The following is a 23551-nucleotide window of genomic DNA, read 5'->3' on the forward strand; positions in this document are numbered from 1 at the left end:
ATGAGTGTGGGATATTTGCCAGAAAGGCTGAAGACTGCCTTGATCTTGAGTGGAAGTGTGAAGAATAGTGTGATAAAAACTGCAGTACAGATAATATGCTCCTTCCCACCTTGGTGAGAGTCCTTTTATTGAGAGCTGTAAAACATAGGAAGTAATATACCAGGGGGCTCAAGAATGAGTTGTAGCAAATGTGTTTTATGATATGGTATTATGATAATTTCCAGACATGAAGTGTTAATAACATGCTTTGAGAATAGTGGGGGCAAGTCTAATTTATGCTCAATACCATTAATGTTGAATAATGAGGCCGATACAGGCCCAGTCATTTTATTCATCCATTCATTCAGCAATATCTTGATTTAACTATGTTTAATGTTACATCTTTTAAACACACAATTTAGTCATCACTGTTGCCTCTTGTTTTTTGTTTTTTTTTTTACTTTTTTTTTTTCAAGATTTTATTTATTTATTTGATAGACAGAGATCAGGGAGGCAGGCAGAGACAGAGGGAGAAGCAGGCTTCCCGCTGAGCAGAGAGCCCGACGCGGGACTCATCCCAGGATCCTGAGATCATGACCTAAGCTGAAGGCAGAGGTTTTAACCCACTGAGCCACCCAGGCGCCCCTGTTGCCCCTTATTTTTTTTTAATTTTTTAAAAAAGATTTTATTTATTTATTTGACAGAGAGAGAGATCACAAGTAGGCAAAGAAACAGGTAGAGAGAGAGAGGAAGAAGCAGGCTCCCCGCTAAGTAGAGATGCTCTGAGTAGTGGGGCTTGATCCCAGGACGCTGGGATCATGACCCCAGCCAAAGGCAGAGGCTTTAGCCCATTGAGCCACCCAGGCGCCCCGCCCCTTTTTTAAAGGCAACTCAGATTTAGCAAACTTGTATAGTTAGTAAATTATTTTCTACTAAAATAAACTGCCAGAATATTTGATGTTGATGTGTGGTATTTGTCACTGATGATCCTGGCATACCCATATTGTTATGTACTTGGCATTGTTGCCATAGGCCATGATTTTGGGAAAAGAATAAAACTTCCAGGGTCACCCTTGTTGGCTTGCTCAGACTTCCCAGGGGGAACAAAAGCCATTACTAGTTTGGAGCACTCTGATATGAAAGATATTTTTGATTGGAAGTCAGGATGTGTGTGAGATAAACACAGGGAATACTTTTTCTTCTGTTGTCTTTCTTGTCTGGTGTCTTGGTTTTCAGTTTGTATTTCTAGCCTGGAAATCATCTGTTATGTATGCTATAGCCATTTTGAAAAAAAAAATAGGCAAATTAATACCTCTTTAAAATTTTTTTTATTTTAAAGGTGAAAACTTGTGAAAGTATTTATCAAGAAAAAAACTAATCATTATCCTTTGTTTGAACTGTTTTAGTTATAAGGAAATACATAGTAATTTTTATATGTTTCCTGTCTTAAACAGGGACTGAATTTGCTTTGAATATTTGTATGAATTTTTACAAATCAGTATTTTCCACTTCAAGAGATGGATATCATGTTGGTATAACTCAACTATCATATCGTAGTTTGGGGGGAAGTTTACTCATTACTGGATTTGGAATTAAGATATGAATTAGATTGGTATGAAAAGTTCTACCTTTTTCTTGAAATGAGTTCTTGAACCTCATTCATATTCTGAACTGTTTGTCATAAATACATCTGTAAGTTGAGGGTCATTCAGGACAAAATTCTTACGTCATTTGCCTTGATGGAGGGTCACTATAATAAAGACTGTTTATATAGTTAGTTTATATAGTTAGCTTTTCAGAAGAGACTGATCTGCATTTCATTCACTGTGCAAAATAGATTTAAATCCATAATCCCTTAGAATCAGGCAACTATAGTGGGCAGGATACTTTAACAGTCATTCATGGAATAGTATAACTACTGAATTCCAGTAAGCAAATGAAAAGACATTTGATCAACCTCTTCAGTCTTGAAGAAAATGCAAATTAAAACCACAGTGATGTGGCACCAGTGTGGCTCAGTGGGTTAAGCTTCTGCCTTTGGCTCGGGTCGTGATCCCGGGGTCATGGGATCGAGCCCCGCATCGGGCTCTCTGCTCGGTGGGGAGCCTGCTTCCCCGTCTCTCTCTGCCTGCCTCCCCTTCTCTCTCTGCCTGCTTGTGATCTCTGTCTGTCAAATAAATAAATTAAAAAAACAAAAACAAAAACAAAAAAACCACAGTGATGGTCCCATTGAACACCCACCAGAATGGCTGATACAAAATGTTGGTAAGAATATGGAGCAAGGGGGCGCCTGGGTGGCTCAGTGGGTTAAAGCCTCTGCCTTTGGCTCGGGTCATGATCCCAGGGTCCTGGGATCGAGCCCCACGTCGGGCTCTCTGCTCCGCAGGGAGCCTGCTTCCTCCTCTCTCTCTGCCTGCCTCTCTGCCTAGTTGTGATTTCTCTCTGTCAAATAAATAAAATATTAAAAAAAAAAAAGAATATGGAGCAGGTAGCACTCTTTCACATTGCTGGTGGAAGTGTAAATTTGTACAGTCACTGTAGAAAACTATTTTATTGAAATCTACAAAATATGCACATATGCCTAATATGGGAGCAATTCTCCTAGTAGACATATACCCAGAAGAAATATATATGTGTGTTAGCTGAACAAAGTGTACATATTCATATTCATATTCATAGCAGTGTTCTTTATAGCATTATTATAAAAATGGTAAAATCATGGCTCTCATACAACTGTAAAATGGACACGTCATAGATTTTATTTAACTCATTAATAAATGAGGTATTATTTGGCAAGTTGTTACAGCTGGATCAAAGGAGAATCTTAAGAACTGATTCAGGCAATTAGGAGAATATTGAAATGAACTTGCTATGAGATGCAAACTTGGTTAATATACTATTGAAACTAAAATGTACTGCCTGGAATCATCTTTTTAATAGAGGCAATTCAATTGTATCTCTTCCAGACAAAATTCATTTGCATTTCTGTGGACAAGAGTCAGTAACATTACTGTAACTTACAGTATTGCAAAATAACTCATTCAAAAGAAAGGTGCAGATGTCTATAGAACCAAATAACCCCAAAGGGCCTATTAGATACTCATTGAAAGGACATACAGTAATTTTTTTTCTTACTTGAAAGTTTTTTGCAATTTCTTCTGCCACCTTATGAGCCCCAAACTAGAAACAACCCAGAAGTCCACCAAGGATAAAATGGATAAATTGTAGTATTTTTTATGCAGTGGAAATCTGTATAGCAACAGGGATTTAAAAAAAAAAGTACAATTAAAAAAAGAAGGATGCCTGGGTGGCTTGGTTGGCTGAGCAGCTGCCTTTGGCCCAGGTCATGATCCCGGGGTCCTGGGATCGAGTCTTAGATTGGGCTCCCTGCTCCATGGAGAGCCTGCTTCTCCCTCTCCCTCTGCCTGCCGCTCTGCCTTGTTGTACTATCTCTCTATCAAATAAATAAATAAAAATCTTAAAAAAGAAAAAAGTACAATCATATGCAACAATATGAATGAATTTCATATACATGTAATGTGCACAAGAAGCCATTCGAAGAAGAGTACGTACTGTGTGATTCTGCATAAAATTGAATGAGTAAAACTTGTGTGTAATGCATTAGTGGTTATGATTATTCTGGAGTTGGGTTTGTGACTGGGAAGGTATGTGCAGGAACCTTCTGAGTATCATGTTCTGTTTCTTGATGATTATGCTGGTAACAGAGGTATATTAACATGGAAAATTCACTAAGCTGTACATAGATGTATGATTTATGTGTTATTTCTGTGTCGGTTATCTTTCAACAAAGTTTGCTAAAAAGAATCATCTTGTAGACACAGTTCTCCAATTTGGCCAGTATCTAAAAGGGGAGTTGGGGGTATAAATATGTACTCTTGTCTTGATTCTTAGTCATTACAGAGCATTATTATTATTATTATTATTTTTAAATATTTTATTTATTATTTATTTGACAGACAGAGATCACAAGTAGGCAGAGAGGCAGACAGAGAGAGAGGAAGGGAAGCAGGCTCCCTGCCGAGCAGAGAGCCCAGTCTGGGGCTCGATCCCAGGACCCTGGGATCATGACCTGAGCCCAAGCCAGAGGCCTTAACCCACGGAGTCACTCAGGAGCCCCGAGCATTATTATTATTGTTGTTGGTATTTGATTGACTTTTCTATTCTGTAGTCAGATACCTTTGAAAAGTCATCACGATTTCAGAAACAAGTTTAGTTCTGAGGGCTAGATGACCTTCGTTTGCTTTTAGAATTCTCTAACAGTAGTTATAAAGCTCTCCCACAACTTTTATAGCCCTTTCTCTGTGTGTATTATTGTCTCGGCTGTTATAATTTCCTTTTGCCTTAGATTGAGCTGTGAGATTCTAAACTTGTACTCCCCCCAACTTTTTTGGTTTGGTATGTAATTTGCATATTTTCACCATGCGAAAGCTATTTTCTATGGTTGGAAAAGATTTTTTTCCTACAGTGTGAACAAATCATTCTTTGTTCTCCTTATTGTGCCTCCAAACTGGTACGTCCGGTTTATGCTCCAAACAACAAAAGTCTGTCATCAGAAATTAAAATGCCAGTAAGAACAAAGGCAGAGACCCATGAGGAACTCTTGGAGAGGTTTCCTCCCTGTTTGCTCCTCTCCCCAAGTTACCACCGTTGCCAGGAAGTTGGAACATTGCTTGGTACACTCCTTCTTGTAGTTCTGCCCTTGTATTTATTATTGTTGGATTAAAAATGAACTTACAGCTCCTGGTGATTCTTGTCAGGATATATAAAACCCTCATCTCTGAGATTTTTTTTGCCATTTTCAATTAGCTCTTTTTAAGAGATGTAAAAATCACTGTGAAAACCATTAAAAAAGTTAATCAGTTTTGACACTCATTTATTTGAGAGCAGAATTACCAGTGAACATACTGTATGAAATTATTAGAGGCAATTGAAAGCGGCAGCTAAAGCCGAGCCTGTAAGGACTTATCCATCTTGTGTTCTTTATAAAATGTGCACGCGTCACGTCTTTATCTGTATATATTTTGTTGGCAATTCTGTTCTGAAATAGCATTCCAGTGTAGCAGTTGTGCACACAGTTGGGAGAGTTCTCCCCAAGTTTGACATTTGCGACTCCCTTAGGATACTGTAGAATTAGGTTTCTAACATCTTGATTTTAACATATTCACAAATATCTATAATAAATAGTGATAGGATGTTTCTTCGTCCTTATGTTACAATTAAAGATTTTAGAATTTAACTTAGAGGTAATAAAGGATGGGTAATAAACGCAGGATGCATTTGGTAATCATTCCTAATGTTCTTTCTTACCTGTTGCTGTACATTTAAAGAGGGATTTAGAGTAGAAGCTAGGAATAGAATAGAGCATTTAGAGGTCTGTTTTGAAAGCTGTTATGCTGAGGAGCATGGTGTGCTCTAATTTCAAAATGTTTTTCAATGTCTGAGTAAGCTCTTGTGTATTAAATCCAGTGTTAAACGTTTATCGTATCGTGAGAATGCCGAGACAGCTTGCCTTATTCTTCATTATTTAGTGTAATTTAGTACATAGCTCAGTTAAATATCATTAGACTTTTTTTTTCAACTTTAAGGTTTATTTCATAAAACCAAAAGCTACATGCTAGACCTGTGGCATATGGCAATGAAGTACAGAGCAGATTTTGTGTCAGAATACCATGACTTGTATTTGTTATAGTGGAAAGTGTTTTTCATTGCTCTGAATTATAATTTCAGTGCAAGTTCAAAGAGATCATGATTTTTAGATTTCAGAGAATATATGGTTACTGCCCTGGGTGGGAGTTTGAACAAAGTGACCTTTTAAGACTTCTAGATTTTAAATTCTGTTCTCTAATAGTAAACTGTAGACCCAAGAGCTACAGTATCTGATGACCCTATTTTTCATGTAGAAAATTAATATCTACACAGGAATTTGTAGAGCGCTCCATTCTTACCTTTGGCTATCCTGAGTTTATGGCTTTGGTATGTTTAATTGGTGATAGGTGGTGCTGTTGTTGCACAGTTAGTGTGAAGAGCCTAGCATTCCTCAAATCTTCTGCATCCCACGTGTTCCACAGGGATTTGCCACTGTGGCCCATGAATGAGTTGAAATAATTTTTGTAAGTGAAATGAATATGATGTATCTTTAGGTATCCTGATAATTCAACATTTATAAGAAACAAAATATTTATAGTTTGCAGCTCTTAAATTCAGATAGAAGACAAGCAGAAGAGCTGAAAAAGCGGTTAATCTTAAAGACAGCGCTGCAGATATACAGTTTAATATCGAAAGCTTTAGAAGCCATTTATCTTGTATGCATTGTGGATATTCTAAACTGCTTGTTTGGCAGGCCTGTTAAAAAACTACCATCAGCATGTTTCCTCTGTTGACTGTTTATCATTATTACATTTGTCTTCAGTTCTTGGGTATTTAGAACTGGTTTTATCTTTTTTGCCATTTTCCCTGTCTAATATCACATAGGCCATCAAACACTTAAGAATTATGGAAATGTGGGACAACCTGGGTGGTTCAGCTGGTTAGGTGTCTGCTTTTGGCTCCTGTCATGATCCCAGGGTCGTAGGATCCAACTCTCTGCTCTCTGAGCTCTCTGCTCAGTGGGGTGCCTGGTTCTACCTTTGCCTGCTGCTCCCCCTGCTTGTATACTCTCTGTCTCTGGCAAAGAAATTGAATCTTAAAAAGAAAAAAAATATGGAAACGTATTGGGAACTACATTACCACTTAAAGCAGTCTGGAAAGCCTTTCCTAACTAATTCTAATTTAATTTGCTCAATACTTCAATTAGCCACAGAGTGTTTCCTTGAGCTGCTAGTTTTGAAAAGCGATTGTTTTCACACTCAACACATACATTGTCATATCTCTTTTTCCTTTGGGCTAATAGACTATACTGTACTTTCTGTGTCTGAGGAATAACTTCGGTACAGCTCAAAACAATCTGACATTCATGCAGTGTTTGATCTAGGTGTATAATAAAAATGATGACATTTAAAGGTGCTTACATATTACTTTTGTAATTCATAGAATATTGAAATTACAAGTATCTTTGAGGTCCTTTAGCCCCTTTACCTTTTCAGTTTGTACATGCAAACGAATACGGGCTTAGGAGAGGTGGGGGGAGTTGGGAGATGTTGATCACAGGGTAAGAGTTACAGTTATGTAGCGTGAGTAAGTCTAGGGATCTAATGTTCATGCACGATGACTGTAGTTAGTAACACGGTACTGAATACTGGAAAACTGTTGCTCTCATCATACAAACAAGGTAACTGAGGAGATGGCTGTAGTGATCATTTTATCATGTATGTATATTAAATCATCATGTTGTACACCTTAAATACATAAAATTTTCATCCAAAATATATTTTAAAAAATATAGGTATATATAAGTTAAATGATTTATTCAAGGTGCTTAACAGGTAGGTAGTTGCAGGACCCTAACTGGGTATGTAGGTCATTCACATTTACTACAGTGTTCTTTGCAATTTGTTTTGCTTTTTCTCATTTACAACATAATTACAAAAGTTACTACCATATTTAAGTTCTGCTTTTCAGAATACTAAGAATATTTACCTTTTTATTACATGGAAAACTTCATACCGATTTAAAAAATCGTTAACTGCTTTGCTGTAAAATGAAAGGCAATCGTGCAGGAACTGAATAGACTTATAGTAGTTTATTAAAGATAAGAATTACAGACTTCAAGAACAGATCATTCATTTTCCTGTTTATGTCAAGTGTGAGGAAATGAAGATCTCTTCATTTTCTCAAAATATTTGTGGTAATTTAAACATGAATATACCTAATGTGTGTGAACAACCATAAATGTGCATATTTGTGTGCATGTGTGCATATATTACATTTCAGACAAAAAATTGTGATAAAATTTAGGAGATCTTGTTTTCTTATGATCATGTTCTGACCTGCATTTTCATTTACTGAAATTTTTTTGTCTTCTCGTGCAGATCAGTGGGGAAGCACAGGAGCTCTTTTCTGTTCGACATGGCCCCATTCGAGCGGCTAGAATCTTGCCTGCTCCACAGTTTGGTGAGTGTAGCCCTTAAGAAAAAACAAATCATTCAGGAGTTTCTCTTTTATTGGTCTTGGACTACAGACAGCAAGAATGATAACTAAAGTCTATTTTCCTCCAAGTGCCCATACCCTTCCCTTCCTCCTCACAAGATAAACTCCTGTTGGTCAGTTGAGATGGAAATAGGTAATCTTAACCAAGTCAATATGGCCATTCACATTCTACTGTGGTTTTGATTTATCTTCAGCCACTTTGATCTCGATTTAGCCTCTGACTTTGCTGGCTCTGTCTTGGAGCCCTCTTCTCTCTTGGTTTGCATGGCATTACTCTTCCCAGATCCCTTCCTTGCTGACTGTGCTGCTTTTGTTCCGTTTCTGGCTTAGCTTTCTTCTGTGGGTATTCCCCAAGTCTCTGTTGTTCTCATGTCTTTGCTCTTCTTAGTTATTCTTACGGCCTTGGAGAGGTTGGTTTTCACCATTATCTCGCTTGTAGATGAGTCTGCTGTCTGCATTTCCAGCTATGTCAGAAGTACAGTTTCGGGCTTCTGACCTTCCGTCTCTGCTTTAAAGAGTAATACTTCTTAATGCTTAAATGTTGTATTTAGATATTATGTATGTTTTGTTTTTATTATTTTTTTTAATCAAATACATGTTTAAATGACACCTGGTAGTTGGGTGCCTGAATAACTCCTGGCACTTTAATGATCTGAGCTTTCTGTTGTGTTTTCTCATGAACTTGCCTCTGTTCACTCAGTCATATTTTTGCACGAGCAATAAAAACACAGTCAATTAAATCTTATTTGCATACTTTAAAATCTTTTAAAAAAGAGGATGTTAAAATATTTTAATTCTATTATACTTGAAAGTTTTTCCAGAAGTTGAGTAATCTTCCTTAAAATACTTCATTGAGCAGTTAATTCTCTAAGCTGGTAAGGATGCTGTGTGTTAAAACTTACTACCATGTGCATTGTGCATTAAGCATATGCATAAGCGATGTCAGGGATTATTTTAGTGGCTGAGTCTGCTTAATTGAAATGAAAGGGTGAAGGTAACAAGGCAGTAACATCCTGCAGTCATGTAGACATTTTTGTCCTTGTTATTGGACGATATGGTATACCCAGAGTTCAGCGGTCTCTCCTTTGCTCTCTCTCTCTCTTGCTCTGTTTTTTTGTTGCATTTGAGTTTTGGTGAAATCCTTTGATGAGGAAGATTGTGGAACATCTTTTCCCAGAAGGTTTATGGAATAGCCAGCTTTCTCTTTGGATGGTTGGACTCAAGAACAATGTTATTATTAAAAGACTTTGCTATGTCTTTGTTTCTTTTGTATGTAATTCACAGACGCAGATTTTTCTCTCTTCAGTTCATTTACGAAGCTCTTTTGTTTATGCCAGTTATTAATGTTCAACTTTTCTCAGCTTTTATTTTGGGCAGAAATACTTCATTAGAGAGTATAGCTGTAAAAGTTAATATTGCTAGTAGGATTTGAGTATATATAATTCATTTTGTCTAATTAAAAGAAGATTTATCTCTACTATATTTCTAAAAATATAATACTAGATTTGAAATACAGTTGCACATAGCTAAGTGTTCTCTTATCCACAGGTTACATATATGTGTCACTTTTGTTGTATTTGATTAATTTTTTGGATTTGTTTTTACTGAAGTCCGACATGTGACTGATCACATAAAATTTGTAATGGAAAATAGAACACCTCATCCCTCTCTTGTCCATTTTCCTTTGTGTGATCATTTTGGTGGAGTAAGTCTTTTAGTAGCTTCCTGAAAAAGAATGTGTGGTAAATTTTGTCTGAAGATGTCTTTAGTCTTTCTTAATTCTTGTTTGGTAATTTTGGCTGGGTCCTTGTTTGTAAATGATGTTATATGAGAATTTTGAAGGCATTGATCTAGTGCTATGAATGAAGAGTCTGAAGCCATTTTGATACTTTTTTCTTTGTCTATGGCTTGTTTTTCCTGTCTGGGAGTTAGTAGAATGTTGGTCTTTGTTCCTAGTGTTCTGAAACTTTACGGTGTTGTTTCTTAGTTCATACATTGTCCTGGGCCTCTTCAATGTGGGAATGCAAGTAGTATAGTTTTGAGAAAATTTCTTAAATTAATTTTTTGATGATTTCTTCTAAGTTTTCTTTGTTCTCTCTTTCTGGTACTTTTAGTATTTGGTTCTTAGACCCCATAGAATGATTAATGATTAATTTGGAAAAATAATTTCTTTCATGTTCTTTTTGGGAGATTGTCTCAATGTGGATTACTAATTCTTTTATTGAATAATTCTTTCTACTCTCATGTTTTTGTTAATCTTACCTTCTCATACCTAACACCTCGCTTTCTCTCAGCCTGCACCCGCTCTTCCTCTCTCTCTGGTTTTCTTTCTTTCTCGGTGTAATTTACATATAAATATTACCAATAGAATCCAGTGACACATAAAAAGAATTATATATGACCACCAATAAAGGATATTTCAGAAATACAAGGCTGGTTAATGTTTGAAATTCAGTCAGTATAATTCACATTAATATAACGAAGAAAATCTATATGACCATCTTACTGTAAGTGGAGAACACCTTTCATTAAATTCAGTAGCCATATATGACTAAAAAAACCTTTCAGCAGGATGCCTGGGTGGCTCAGTTGGTTAAGTGACTGACTCTTGATTTCAGCTCAGGTCATGATCTTGGGGTTGTGAGACTGAGCCCTACATTGGGCTCCTTGCTCATCACGGAGTCTGTTTGAGATTCTCTCTCTCCCTCTACCCTTCTCCCCTGTTCACTGTTCACTTGTCCTCTTTAAAGAAATAAAATCTTAAAAAAAACTTTCAGAAAATTAGGATAGAAAGAGATATTCTCAGTATAATAAAGATTATAAAAAATCTGCTAATATCATACTCAGTAGTGATATATTAAATACTTTCACAGGAAAGTTTGGGATGACTTCTACCATAACTTCTATTTATCTTTGAATGCAGGTCTCAGTCATTACAATAAGGCAAGAAAAAGAAATAAAAGGTGTAAATATTAGAATGAAAGATGTAACATTGTCTTTATTCACTGGTAATTTGATTGTGTATATGGAAAATACAAAAGAATCTATAAACTGTTAAAATTAGTAAGTAAATTTAGTATAACTTTTGCATGCCAGGTTCATTAGATCTTTTGTGAACTGATCCCCTCACTGTGTGTTTTTCCAGCATCATTTTCAGTCAGCCTTAATCTGTGTTCCCCATCTTCCCCTTCCTTGCCCTAATAGTACTCTCTGATAATTTAACTGTACTTCTTTCATTTCCTTAAATGATCCATCCTCTTAAAGGTCATTTCATTGCTATTTCCTTTTCTAGAACGCTCATGTCCATCTAACCCTTTTTGCTCCATAGTCAATATTAATAGTATGTGCTCTCATAGGACTTAATTTTTTTTTCTTTTTAAAGATTTATTTATTTCAGAGGGAGAGAGAGATAGAATGCATACGTGCAGGGAGAAGGGGAAGAAGGAGAGGGAGAGAGAATCCCAAGCAAACTCTATGTAGACCATGGAGCTGATGTGGGGCTCAATGCAGAGCTTGATCTCATGACCCTGAGATCACAACCCAAGTGAGCTGAAACCAAGAGTTGGATGCTCAATCCACTCTACCACTCAGCACCCCCCAGGACTTACTGTTTTTTGTTTGTTTGTTTTTGTTTTAATTTTAGTTCCTCATTTAACTCTTGCTAGATTTTTTTAAAAGATTTTATTATTTTTAATTTATCGCTACACCCAATGTGGGACTCAAACTAACAACCCTGAGACCAAGAGTCGCATGCTCCACCAACAGCCAGCTGAGGGCCCCATACCTCTTGCTAGGTTTGTAGTCTGTCTTCATATCTTTAGTGCCCCACCAAGTACTTGATATAAAGTGTTAAAAAATATTTGTTGAAAGTTGCTGAATGGTGTAATCTCTTGAAAATTATGACCAGGAGAAAAGCAAGTTTCCTTTCTGTAGGTATTTCTTTTTTCTTTTCTTTTCCTTTCTTTCTTTCTAAGATTTTATTTATTTATTTGAGAGAGAGAGAGAGCACAAGCAAGGGGAGTTGGCAGAAGGAGAGGGAGAAGCAGACTCCCCACTGAGCAGTGAGGCTGACATGGGGCTCAATCCCAGGACCCTCGTATCATGAACTGAACTGAAGGCAGATGCTTAACCGACTGAGCCACTCAGGTGCTCCTCTATAGGTATTTCTGTGGAAAGTTTGTCCTTTAATTAAAAGGGAAGATATGAAGGATTTGATGGCATCTTATTCCACAGAAGATCATCATTAAATATAGTATAAAAGGGCATTTGCTTGTATTAGCATAGTTTAGCTTTCCTACTTCTTCATGGTCACTATCAATAATTGGTTACTTTCTTAATGAACCTGTACCTTTTTTAGAATTTTTTAGGACAGTGCTTCAGAAAACTATGTCCAATCAATTGATTCTTATATCAGATAAAAACTTATTTATTGGGGTGCCTGGGTGGCTCAGTGGGTTAAAGCCTCTGCCTTCGGCTCAGGTCATGGTCCCAGGGTCCTGGGATCAGGCCCCGCATCAGGCTCTCTGCTCCGCAGGGAACCTGCTTCCCCTTCACTCTCTGACTGCCTCTCTGCCTAGTTGTGATTTCTCTCTGTCAAATAAATAAAATAAAATAAAATAAAATAAAAAAAACCCCAAAAAACTTATTTATTATCCTTCAAATCTTTCTAGAACTTATTTCAAGTAAAGCGAATTCTTCATATTCATTACTCTCAGTAGACATTGTGGTTTTTAGTATCTCAGTACCTCACATGTGAAATAAAACATATTAATATGTATGTGTTAATGTACAAGTTAAAAATTTTATATGATTATAAACTTTGTGCTTGTAATGGTTATTTCCAAGGAGTGGGATCAGAAAACACTTTCACTTTAATATGTTTTTAATTTCTTAAAGATCATATAAAATAAAGATCCTATAATTCTGACCAGTTAAAATATGTATTATAAAAATTTAAGGAATACTAAAAGTAGAAAGTGAAAATTCAGTTGATTCTGTGTTATCAGAGATAAACCTAGGTTATCTCTTTCTTTCCCTTTCTTGCATTCTCCGGACACTGAGCATGTATTCACAGCTTAGAGTATACATTTCCTGCCTTTTCCCCTTAACATGCATGAAATTAACTTGTAGTATTATGGCCAGGGTCTGATTCAAGTTCTTTACATGTGTTGCATGTATTGGCTTTGGGTATGTGTGTCATTCCTTTATATAAACATTTATATTAAACTTTCCCCTGTAACAAGTTATGTTGTTATGTACTTCTACATGTGTATATTTTAAAAAATAGAAGGAATTATTTTCTTAGGACAACTCTTAGGGAATTTTCTTTTTTTTTAGGACAACTCTGGGTCAAAGAATATATACATGTAAAATTTTGATACATGTAAAGTTGCTTCTCAGAGAGAGTGTACTGACATCTGTACAAGAAAATTCCTTTTTTCTCAAAGTCTGTCCTCTACTGGCTATTATGAATCTTTTTAGTCTTTGCATATCTGATGGAGGAAAATCATCTTCATTTGTAATTTTTTGATCTTTGAATGCTAAGGAGAATGGAAATTTTTCATGTTTTTGCTGTTCGTTCTAATTAATACCATGCTTGTTTGTACTCTTTGCTTTTATTGATTGAACTTTTTATTATTAATGGTATATTATTATGGATATGTATCCTATATACTTCTTTTATAGTTTGTGATTTGTCAAGTTATTTGGTGAAATCTATCAGATTTTATGTTATATGTCTTTAGTTTCAAAAAAAATCTTTGCATATTTTTGCGTTTTATAACCATGTCTAATTTTAAATCATGACTGTCCTCGAATTTAATTTTTTTGTTATTTGTTTTCTTTTTATATTTTCTTGATTTTTCCTTGCCAACCTCTGAGTTTCATGATTTTTTTTGGAAATTTCTCCTTTATTATGGTCTTTCCCATACTGTAATGTGTTTCTTTGGAATCACGGGAACAGTAATTTACTAATCATCTCATCCTATGCAATGCCTTGCTTGATTATATGGAATATGAGTAGTGACCCAAAATGAATTTATTCTGTATTTGACAAAAGAGAAACCAGAACTCTGCTTTTGTATAAAGTATTTTTGTCATTTATCAGTGACCAAATGAATAACGCTATTTTTTAACTCTAATAGAGCTTGTAACTCAGGAGTTACACTAGCCTTGTATGTGTTGTTTCCTTATTTTATGGAGAAAGACGATTATTTTGGTCTCAGACTTGAATCAGATTTCTTAGAAATGCTTTTTCGATCTTATTCATTATCCTTAGGAGTCCAGTGTACTGAGTACCTGAATTTTCTTCATATGAGAATGTCTTAGAACTAATTCTTATAAGCTAGGATCTTTTTCTGAGAATAGGACTCTGGATATAAAGTTTCCTAAATGTCTCTGAGCCTAATTTCTGCTACTCATCCACAATACCAAGTAGCCAACATGGCTTATTTCTTCTAGATTATTTCATTATTACTTATTGTCGGAAAGGTACTGTTATTTATCATCCTGCTAAATAAGGAATTTACAATTTCATGTCTCTAAATATTTAAAGGTTTAAGAAAGCCCCTAAGATACAACCTATTTTTTCCTGCTGGAGTGAAAATGCAAAGTTTTCTGAAACTTGTAATATTATAAACAGCCCACCCATGCAGTCAGAAATACTAGTTGTTGCTGTTTTTTATACTGTGAATGGCTGAAGTTATTTTTCTAGAAACAAACATGAGCAGAATAATCCTAGCGTTGTTAAACTTTTTTCCATTTGCTTATTTTTGTAAACTTTCATACACTTCTAGGTGTCCAGTTTTCATTATTTTTCATAATACCAGTTTCATCCTTTTCAAATGATGTACATGTGGTTTTTATCACATTCAAAGAAGAGCTGTTTGATTTTTCTGCTGTGTGAATTCAGAGATTTTGATTAATTTGTCCAGAAGGGTTTGCTATAATTTTTTCCCTATAAAGTTCTAATTTTAAACAAGTAAATCCTGTAAACACACACACACGCACACACAGTCTGTTCAACCAAGACACCAGCAACCTTCCAAAAGTAGGCCAACTGACATTTGCTTACAGTCATCACCAGTATTTTGCAAAGAGGAAACAGGCTTATTGACATTTTAAATGGCCAAACTATGAGATTTAGGGCCTCCCAAATGTTTTCTGCTCTAATTACTCTCAGTTTGCCTTCTGTATTTTTTTTTTTTAAATAACACCTCATCTTTATCATTGGGGCTTTTACTACTTGAAATTGTTTAGGTTTTTATAAAATTTTACTAAGCCTGTGATTTAGGTAAATTATGGAAACATATGTTCTGTTCCTCTTAAATTTCTTTAATGTCTTTGGTTGGAGAAACAGTGTTTCCAGGAAAGAATACCTGTTTTATAAGTGCTACTTTTTTAGTTTTTTAGTTTTGTGATGTCATGCTGTTGAACTTGAGACCCTGATCTGAGAGTATTCTCAGTTTATACCCAAGTTTTTACCCATTTGAACCTTGTAATTAAGGGCTTTTCTATGAGGGCTGTAATGAGAGGAAAGTGTACTGAACAGAAAAGAAAGGAACTAAATTTATAAATTAAGTGAATAATAATGCTTGATATTTTTCAGATGAAATTCTAGGTTGATTATATACATTATCATCTCTTTACTGCTAGTCTGCAAAGGTGAGTACCATTACCTGGTTTGATAGGTAAGGAGACTTAAAGCTGAAAGAGAGTAATTGGCTGGTATAAAGACATTCAGTTGTGGTAGGTGGTAGAACTGAAACTTAAAGATTGGCCTCTTAATCATTAGGCCTCACTGTCTCCATGATTACAGAGAAACACATTTACCAAATCCAGGTGTTTCTAGGCTATGTCTCTGACTGAAGAAATCAAACTGTTGCATATCCATTGAAATATGTAAAAAGTAGCTCTGTTTCTCTGTATTTTCTTACATTTTGAAAGTCTAAAGTATCTTCAGTTGTCTTAGTGTCTTCATTATATTTGCAGTCCTTGGTTGTTTAGTCTAAGGGTGAAGAGTGATTAAAATAGTCAACATGGACACCAATATATAGAAAAGCCATTATCCAACATAACTACGTTTAAAATTTTAAGCTGTCAGGACAGAGTATGTCGCAAAAACAGCTGTAGTCTTTTCAAGTTACATTCACCTTAAATTAAATCAACCGCTGAAAAGAAATGTTGGTTCCCTCTTACAGGACTTGGTATAAACTACTAAAAGTACATCAAAAGGGTTAGTGACGGATATCTCGAATCAGATAAAAGCAAAGGTGTAACACGAAGCAACTAAATTACATGTGAGCTTAATGATTCTGACCCAAATAAACAGACTTGTAATGGAGATGCTGATGATTATCAGTACAACTTAAATGCTTTCTACTGTAGAATTGTAAAGAAGAAGTGGGTGTCTTAGTGAATTGGACAAGCTGTGGTCTTAGAAATCTGTGTTCATTTATCATAACACATTCCTAGGTGTGAAAACTCATAATTTTCTAAGTACAGTTATTATAGAGCAAGCCTTTAAAAATTTGTTTCTTTAAAATATTTATTTGTTTATTTTTAAGAGCTTTTATTTATTTATTAGAAAGTGCATGTGAGAGAGAGCATGAGCCGGGAGGGCAGAGGGAGAGGTAGGTAGAAGCAGACTCCTCACTGAGCAGGGAGAGCCTGAGAACGGGGCTCCATCCCAGGACCCTGGGGATCATGACCTGAGCTGAAGGCAGATGCTTAATCGACTGAATCACCCAGGTGCCCCTACTTATTTATTTATTTAGAGGGAGTGAGCCAGAGAAAGGGCAGAGGGAAAGGGAAAAAGAGAATCTTTTTTTTTTTTTTTAAAGATTTTATTTATTTATTTGTCAGAGAGATAGAGAGAGTACAGGCAGGCAGAATGGCAGTAGAGGCAGAGGGAGAAGCAGGCTCCCTGTGGAGCAAGGAGCCCGATGTGGGACTTGATCCCAGGACCCTGAGATCATGACCTGAGCCGAAGGCAGCCACTTAACCGACTCAGCCACTCTCTCTCCCAGAGAGAGAGAATCTTGAGCAGACTGTGTGCTGAGTGCAGAGCCTGACAGGGGACTGGATCTCACGACTCTGAGATCATGACTTGAGCTGAAACCAAGAGTCAGACACTTAACCAACTGAGCCACCAAGGCACCCCAGAAAGTTTTTTTTTCTCAAAAATTTTTTTGAGAAATAATTTACATATAACAAAACTCATGAATTTTAGGTATATAATTTGAGTTTTGTCAGATGGGTGCAATTATGTAACTACCACTACAATCAAAATACTGAGTATTTCTATCCCTATAAAAGTCCCTTTTTCTGACTCATACCCACTAAAATGGCTATGTACAAAGAGAGAATAACAAATGTTGGTGAGGATGTGGACTAATTGGAGCTCTCATATGTTATTTATGACAATGTTAAGATAGTACATTCACTGGAAAACAGCTTAGCAATTCCTTAAAATATTAAATATGGAGTTACCATTGACCCAGCCATTCTACTCCTAGGCATGTAACCAATAAAAATGAAAACATATGTCTACGTAGAAACTCTTATGTAGATATTTATAACAGTGCTATTCATAGTAGCCAAAAAGTGGAAACAACCCAAATGTCTATCAACTGATAAAGAAAATGTGGTATAACCATACAATGGAATATTACTTGGCCATGAATAAATGAAGTTGTGATAAATGCTACAAGAGGAACCATGGAAACATCTCACTAAATAAAAGAAAACAGCTGCAAAAGGCCGTAAGTTGTTGATTCCATTCATACAAAATACCCAGAATAGGCAAATCCATAAAGACAGAAAGCAATGGTTGAGAGTTAGTGGTTGCCAATGGTTGAGAGACTATGAAAGTTTTGGGAATGACTGCTAATGTACAGGATTTCTTTTTTGGGGTGACGAAAATGTTCTACAGTTAATTGTGGTGATGGTTGCACAACTCTGTAAATATACTAGAAACCATTGAATTGTATACATTAAATGGTGAAAACTATTTATGTGAATTATATTTTAATGAAGTTGTTTAAAACAAAATCCCCCTTGTGCCTTACCTCCCCACACCTGGAACACCAGCAATGACTGATATAATTCACGTCACTGTTGTTTCTGCCTTTCTAGAATTTGAAGAAATGGAATATGTAACATTTATAGTGCTTGGCTTCTTTCATTTCACATAATGCTTTTGAGAAGCATCTATCTTTCACTTGTGTGTTTCACTTGTTCGTTTCTTTCTTTTTTTTTTTTTTTTTTTTAAAATCTGAGTAGTATTCCATTGTCCAGATATACTGTAGTTTGTTTTTCCTTTCACTAGTGAATGGACATTTGGGTTGTTTTCAGTTTTCCCTCATGCATAAAGCGTCTGTGAATAGTTTCTTGGAGATGCATGTTTTAATTTCTCTTAGGTGAGGATTTGGGAGTGATATTTCTAGGTCATATAATACGTGTAGGTTTGCCTTTGCAAGAAACTGCCCAGCTGTTTTCCAAGGTGGCTATACTGTTTTGCATTCCCACCAACAATGTTCCAGTTACCCTAATGATTAATGATACTGATCTTTCTTGTGCATATTTGCCATTTCATTGTTTTTGTGTAACTGTTGAAATTCATTGCCATAAGAGCATTGTTTTATTATTTAGTTGTAAGAATACTGTATATAGTTTAGATGACAAGTGCTTTTTTAGGTATATGTAAAATATATACAAAAATTTTGTCCCTTTATGTGAGTTGGTTTAATGGATTTTTAGAAATAGGCTACTTTTTAGAGTATATTTAGGTTCACAGTAAAATTGAACAGAAGGTAGATATTTCTCTTATACCCCACCCATGCATATCCTTCCCCAATAGCAACATTTTCCTATAGAGGGTACATTCAGGCTTTTCAGGAACAAATATTTTTAATATTCAAAAGTTTTTACATTTTAATTTTAAAATTCATTTTTAATTTCCCATTTGCTCAGTTTAAAAAAAAATAGTTTGTGATTGTTGTGTTTCCTCTTTCTTCCAGTTCAACACATTTTCTAGGTTACCCTGTGATTTTTGTCCCTGACATATGGATTATTTAAAAGGATGTTGTTTTGTTTTTAAATTTGAGAGATTTCCTAATATCTTTCTGTTACTAATTTCTAATTTAATCCCATTGTCTTGAGAAGACATAGTTTATATGATTCCAAATCTGTTAAGTGTTTCGAGAGTTGTGTTATAGCCCAAAATATGGCCTATCTTGTTTCATTCATCTCTATTCTTATGAGTTGTCTTTCTGCATATTCTGTCAGTTATGGAGAAAGGGTTGTTGAAATCTTCCATAATAATTGTTATTCTTCTGATTTTATTGTGTATTTTGCCATTCTGTTATTGAGAGCAAAGATATTTAGGATAATAAAGTCCTCTTTGTGAATTGATCAGTTTGTTGTTACTGAAATCCCTGGTAATGTTCCTTGCCCAGAAACCTTCTTTCTCTGTTACTATTTTAGACATTGTTGCTTTCTTTAGACTTGTGTTGGCATGATAAATTTTTTTGTGATTTTTTTACTTTTTTTTTTTAAAAGATTTTATTTATTTGATATATATAGAGAGATCACAAGTAGATAGAGAGGCAAGTAGAGAGAGGGGGAAGCAGGCTCCCTGCTGAGCAGAGAGACTGATGTGGGGCTTGATCCCAGGACCCTGAGATCATGACCTGAGCCGAAGGCAGAGGCTTAACCCACTGAGCCACCCAGGTGCCCCAATGATTTTTTTACTTTTTAATGTTAGGTTTTCTTTTTTTTTTTTTTTAAAGATTTTATTTATTTATTTGAAAGACAGAAATTACAAGTAGGCAGAGAGGCAGGCAGAGAGAGAGAGGAGGAAGCAGGCTCCCCGCTGAGCAGAGAGCCTGATGCGGGGCTCGATCCCAGGACCCTGGGATCATGACCTGAGCCGAAGGCAGAGGCTCTAACCCACTGAGCCACCCAGGCGCCCCAGGTTTTCTTTATATGTAAAATGCACTTATGTGGGCAACATATAATTGGGTCTTGCTTTTTTATCTAATATTTCATTATCTTTTAATTATGTCTTTAAGCCATTTACATTTAATGTGTGTGTTAATGGGAATTGATTTGTCTGTCATTTCACTGTTTTCTTTTTTTCCTATGTGCTCACTATTACCTTTTTCTACTTCTCTGTCTTCTTTTGGGCTTCTTTTTATAACTCCACGTTACCTCCTTCCATTTTTGTGTCTGTTATGAACCTTTGTTTTGTTTTATTGGACTTTTAGGTTTTATAGTATGTATCTTTAACTCATCACAGCCTACCTTCAAGTAATATACCATTTCACATATAACAATCTTAAAACAACAATTTTATTTAAAAATGGTTAAATAAAAACAAAAATGGTCACTTGAATAGATACTTCTCCAAAGAAGATGTAAAAATGGTTCATGAGCAGATGAAAGGAGATGCTTGACATCATCATTAGGGAAATGCACATCAAAACCTTGATGAGGGATGGCTGGGTGGCTTAGTTAGTCAAGTGTCTGCCTTTGGCTCAGGTCATGATCTCCGGGTCCTGGTATTGAGCCCCATGTCAGGCTCCCAGCTCAGCAGGGAGTCTGCTTCTCCCCTTTCCTCTCCTTCCAACCCTCTGCTCATTTTCTGTCTGTGTCTCTCTCCTTGAAGTAAATAAATAAAATCTTAAAAAAAGCAACACATGATAAGATACCACTTCATATCTCGCTCTTATTAAAAAAAATAAAACATAACAAGTGTTGATGAGGATATGGAAAAATTGAAACCCATATATTTAAGCATAGCCACTAAATAGTGAAGCCACTGTGAAAAGTGGTATGGTGGTTTCTCAAAAACAGTGGATTTATGAAAAATTGTGGTTATTTATTTAAATGTTAAAAATAGAATATATATATATATGTTTATGATTTATTTACTTATTTTAGAGAGAGAGTGAGTGTGTATGTGTGTGTGTGTGAGTAGGGAGAGGGACAGAGGTAGAGAATCTTTAAGCAGACTTCCTGCTGAGCATGGTACCTGACACAGGGCTCAGTCCCACAACCTACAACATCATGACCTGAGCCAAAACCAAGAGTTGGATGCTCAACTGACTAAGCCACCCACATGCCCGATATATTTTATTTTTAAATTAAATAAAATTAAAATTTTATTTTATTTTTTCTTAAGTAGGCTCCACACTCAACATGGGGCTCAAACTCATGACCCCCAGTTCAAGGATTGCATGCTCTACTGACTGAGCCAGCCAGGTGCCCTTAGACTTTGTCTATCTATGTCTGTCTATCCCTAGATTTTATTTTTTAAGAGCAATTTTAGATTTACAGAAAGATTGAATGGAAAGTATGGAGAGTTCCCATATGTTTCCTGAATATATGTGGCTTGCTCTACATCTTTGTTAGTGTTTGATGATGTCAGTGTTTTGGGTTTTAGCCATTCTGCTAGCTGTGTAATGATATCTCTTTTTACTTTGTTTTTCCCTAATAACATATGATGTGGAGCAACATCTTTTCGTATGCTTATTGGCCATCTGTGTTCTTCTTTGGTAAGATATTTGTCAGGTCTTTAGCCCAAGTTGTTTATTTCCTTATTGTTAAGTTCTAAGTGTTCTTTGTGTATTTTAGATAATAGCCCTTTATCATATATATAAATCATATGTGAGATACATATATCTCTCATAAGTTTTTTCAAATATTTTTTTTGCCAGCCAATGACTTGTCTTATTCTCTAGACAGCATCTTTCTCAGAGCATGTGCAAATATGTTTTCTTTGTCTTCTCTGTTTTAGCCCACTTCATGCTGTTTCATAGCTCACCGAGGCTCTGTTCATTTTTTTCAGTTTTTTCTCTCCTTTTTTGTTTCTAGTAGTTTCTACTGCTGTTTCTTCTTTTCCTCATCTTTTGCCCTCAAGTATCTAATATATTGTTAGCTTATCCAGTGTATTTTTCACCTCAGATGCTGCATTTTTCATTTTTAGAAGTGTGTGTTTATTTGTATAGAGAGATCCCCCATGAGTTTTTAACATGCTCACACTTTCGTATACTTTCTTGAATAGAGTATGTTTCTCATAGCAGTTTAAATGTCAGTTTATTCTGCTTATCTCCTTACTATGGGTCATACTTTTTTGCTTATTTGCATGTCTTGAAATATTTGTTTGGATGCCACACATTATGAATTTTATGTTGTTCAGGGCTGGTATTTTATATTCCTGTAAATATGTTGGGGCTTTGTTCTGGGACTTTAAACTTCCTAGTTATTTTTGTTAACATATAATGTATTATTTGCCTCAGGGGTACAGGTCTGTGAATCATCCGGCTTATACATTTCACAGCACTTACCATAGCACATACCCTCTCCAGTGTCTATAATCCAGCCACCCTATCCCTCCCCCCTCCACCCCCCTACCACACCCTAGCAACCCTCAGTTTGTTTCATGTGATTAAGAGTCTCTTATAGTTTGTCTTCCTCCCTGGTCCCATCTTGTTTCATTCCCACCCACCCCCCCCACGAGCCCCGCCCTGCCTCTCAAATTCCTCATATCAGAGAGATCATATGATAATTGCTTTCTCTGATTGACTTATTTCGCTTAGCATAATACCCTCTAGTTCCCATCCAAGTCCTTGCAAATGGCAAGATTTTGTTTTGTTCTGGGACTTAAATTACTTGACTTTTTGTTTGGTATGTTTGGAGCAGCATTTACTATGAGGCAGGGGTGTATAAATCTTTTCCTAAAGGGCTAGATAGGAAATATTTTAGACATGTGGACCATACAGTATCTGTCATGACTATTCATCTCTGCCATCATAGTGCAAAAGCAGCTATTGGGAGTTTCTAAATAAAGGAGAAATACGTTGGGGCATTCATAGGACTCTCTTGTCTCAAGGATTACTGGACTGTGCTTCCTATTGTTCAATGTCTGGAAAATGTCTTTTCATACATTTTATCTGTAGGAGGAGGATAAATTTACTCCCTGTTACTTCATTATGGCTAGATGTGGAAGTTCAGCATTTTGCGTCTTTAATTCCTCCCTCCCTCCCTCCCTTCCTTCCTTCCTTCCTTCCTTCCTTCCTTCCTTCCTAATTTTTTTAGAGAGGGAAGGGGGAGGGGCACAGGGAGAGAGACTCCTAAGCAGGATTCATGCCTAGTGTGGAGCCTGACTTGCGGCTGGACCTCAGGACCCTGAGATCATAACCTGAGCCAAAATCAAGAGTCTGATGCTTAACTAAGCCACCCAGGTGCCTCTTTTTAATTTTTTTTTAAAATTTATTTACTTATTTATTTTTATTTTTAAGCTTTTTTGAGAGGGAGAGAGAGGGAGGGGCAGAGGGAGAGGGAGGAATTCTAAATTTTGGATAATTTTTCTTAAGATTGTTTAGAATAGCACCTAGTATGTGCTAAAAGCTCCATATGAATTTTTGTGAATGAAGCAAAGAAATAAATTGGATTTGGATTTTAT

At 35.9% G+C, this 23551-nt stretch overlaps 1 protein-coding gene across 7 annotated transcripts in view; it reads left to right on the plus strand.

Moving 5' to 3' along the window:
- BCAS3 (BCAS3 microtubule associated cell migration factor) overlaps positions 1 to 23551 on the plus strand; it is a 611032-nt gene that overhangs the window by 49640 nt on the left and 537841 nt on the right. For all 7 annotated transcript variants that reach the window (XM_045984131.1, XM_045984134.1, XM_045984132.1 and 4 more), the window contains one exon: positions 7968 to 8049. In XM_045984131.1, coding sequence (XP_045840087.1) covers positions 7968 to 8049 — 82 coding nt within the window. The remainder of the gene's footprint in view (positions 1 to 7967; positions 8050 to 23551) is intronic.

This window comes from Meles meles, chromosome 18, assembly GCF_922984935.1.
Source record: "Meles meles chromosome 18, mMelMel3.1 paternal haplotype, whole genome shotgun sequence".
Classification (NCBI taxonomy): Eukaryota; Metazoa; Chordata; class Mammalia; order Carnivora; family Mustelidae; genus Meles; species Meles meles.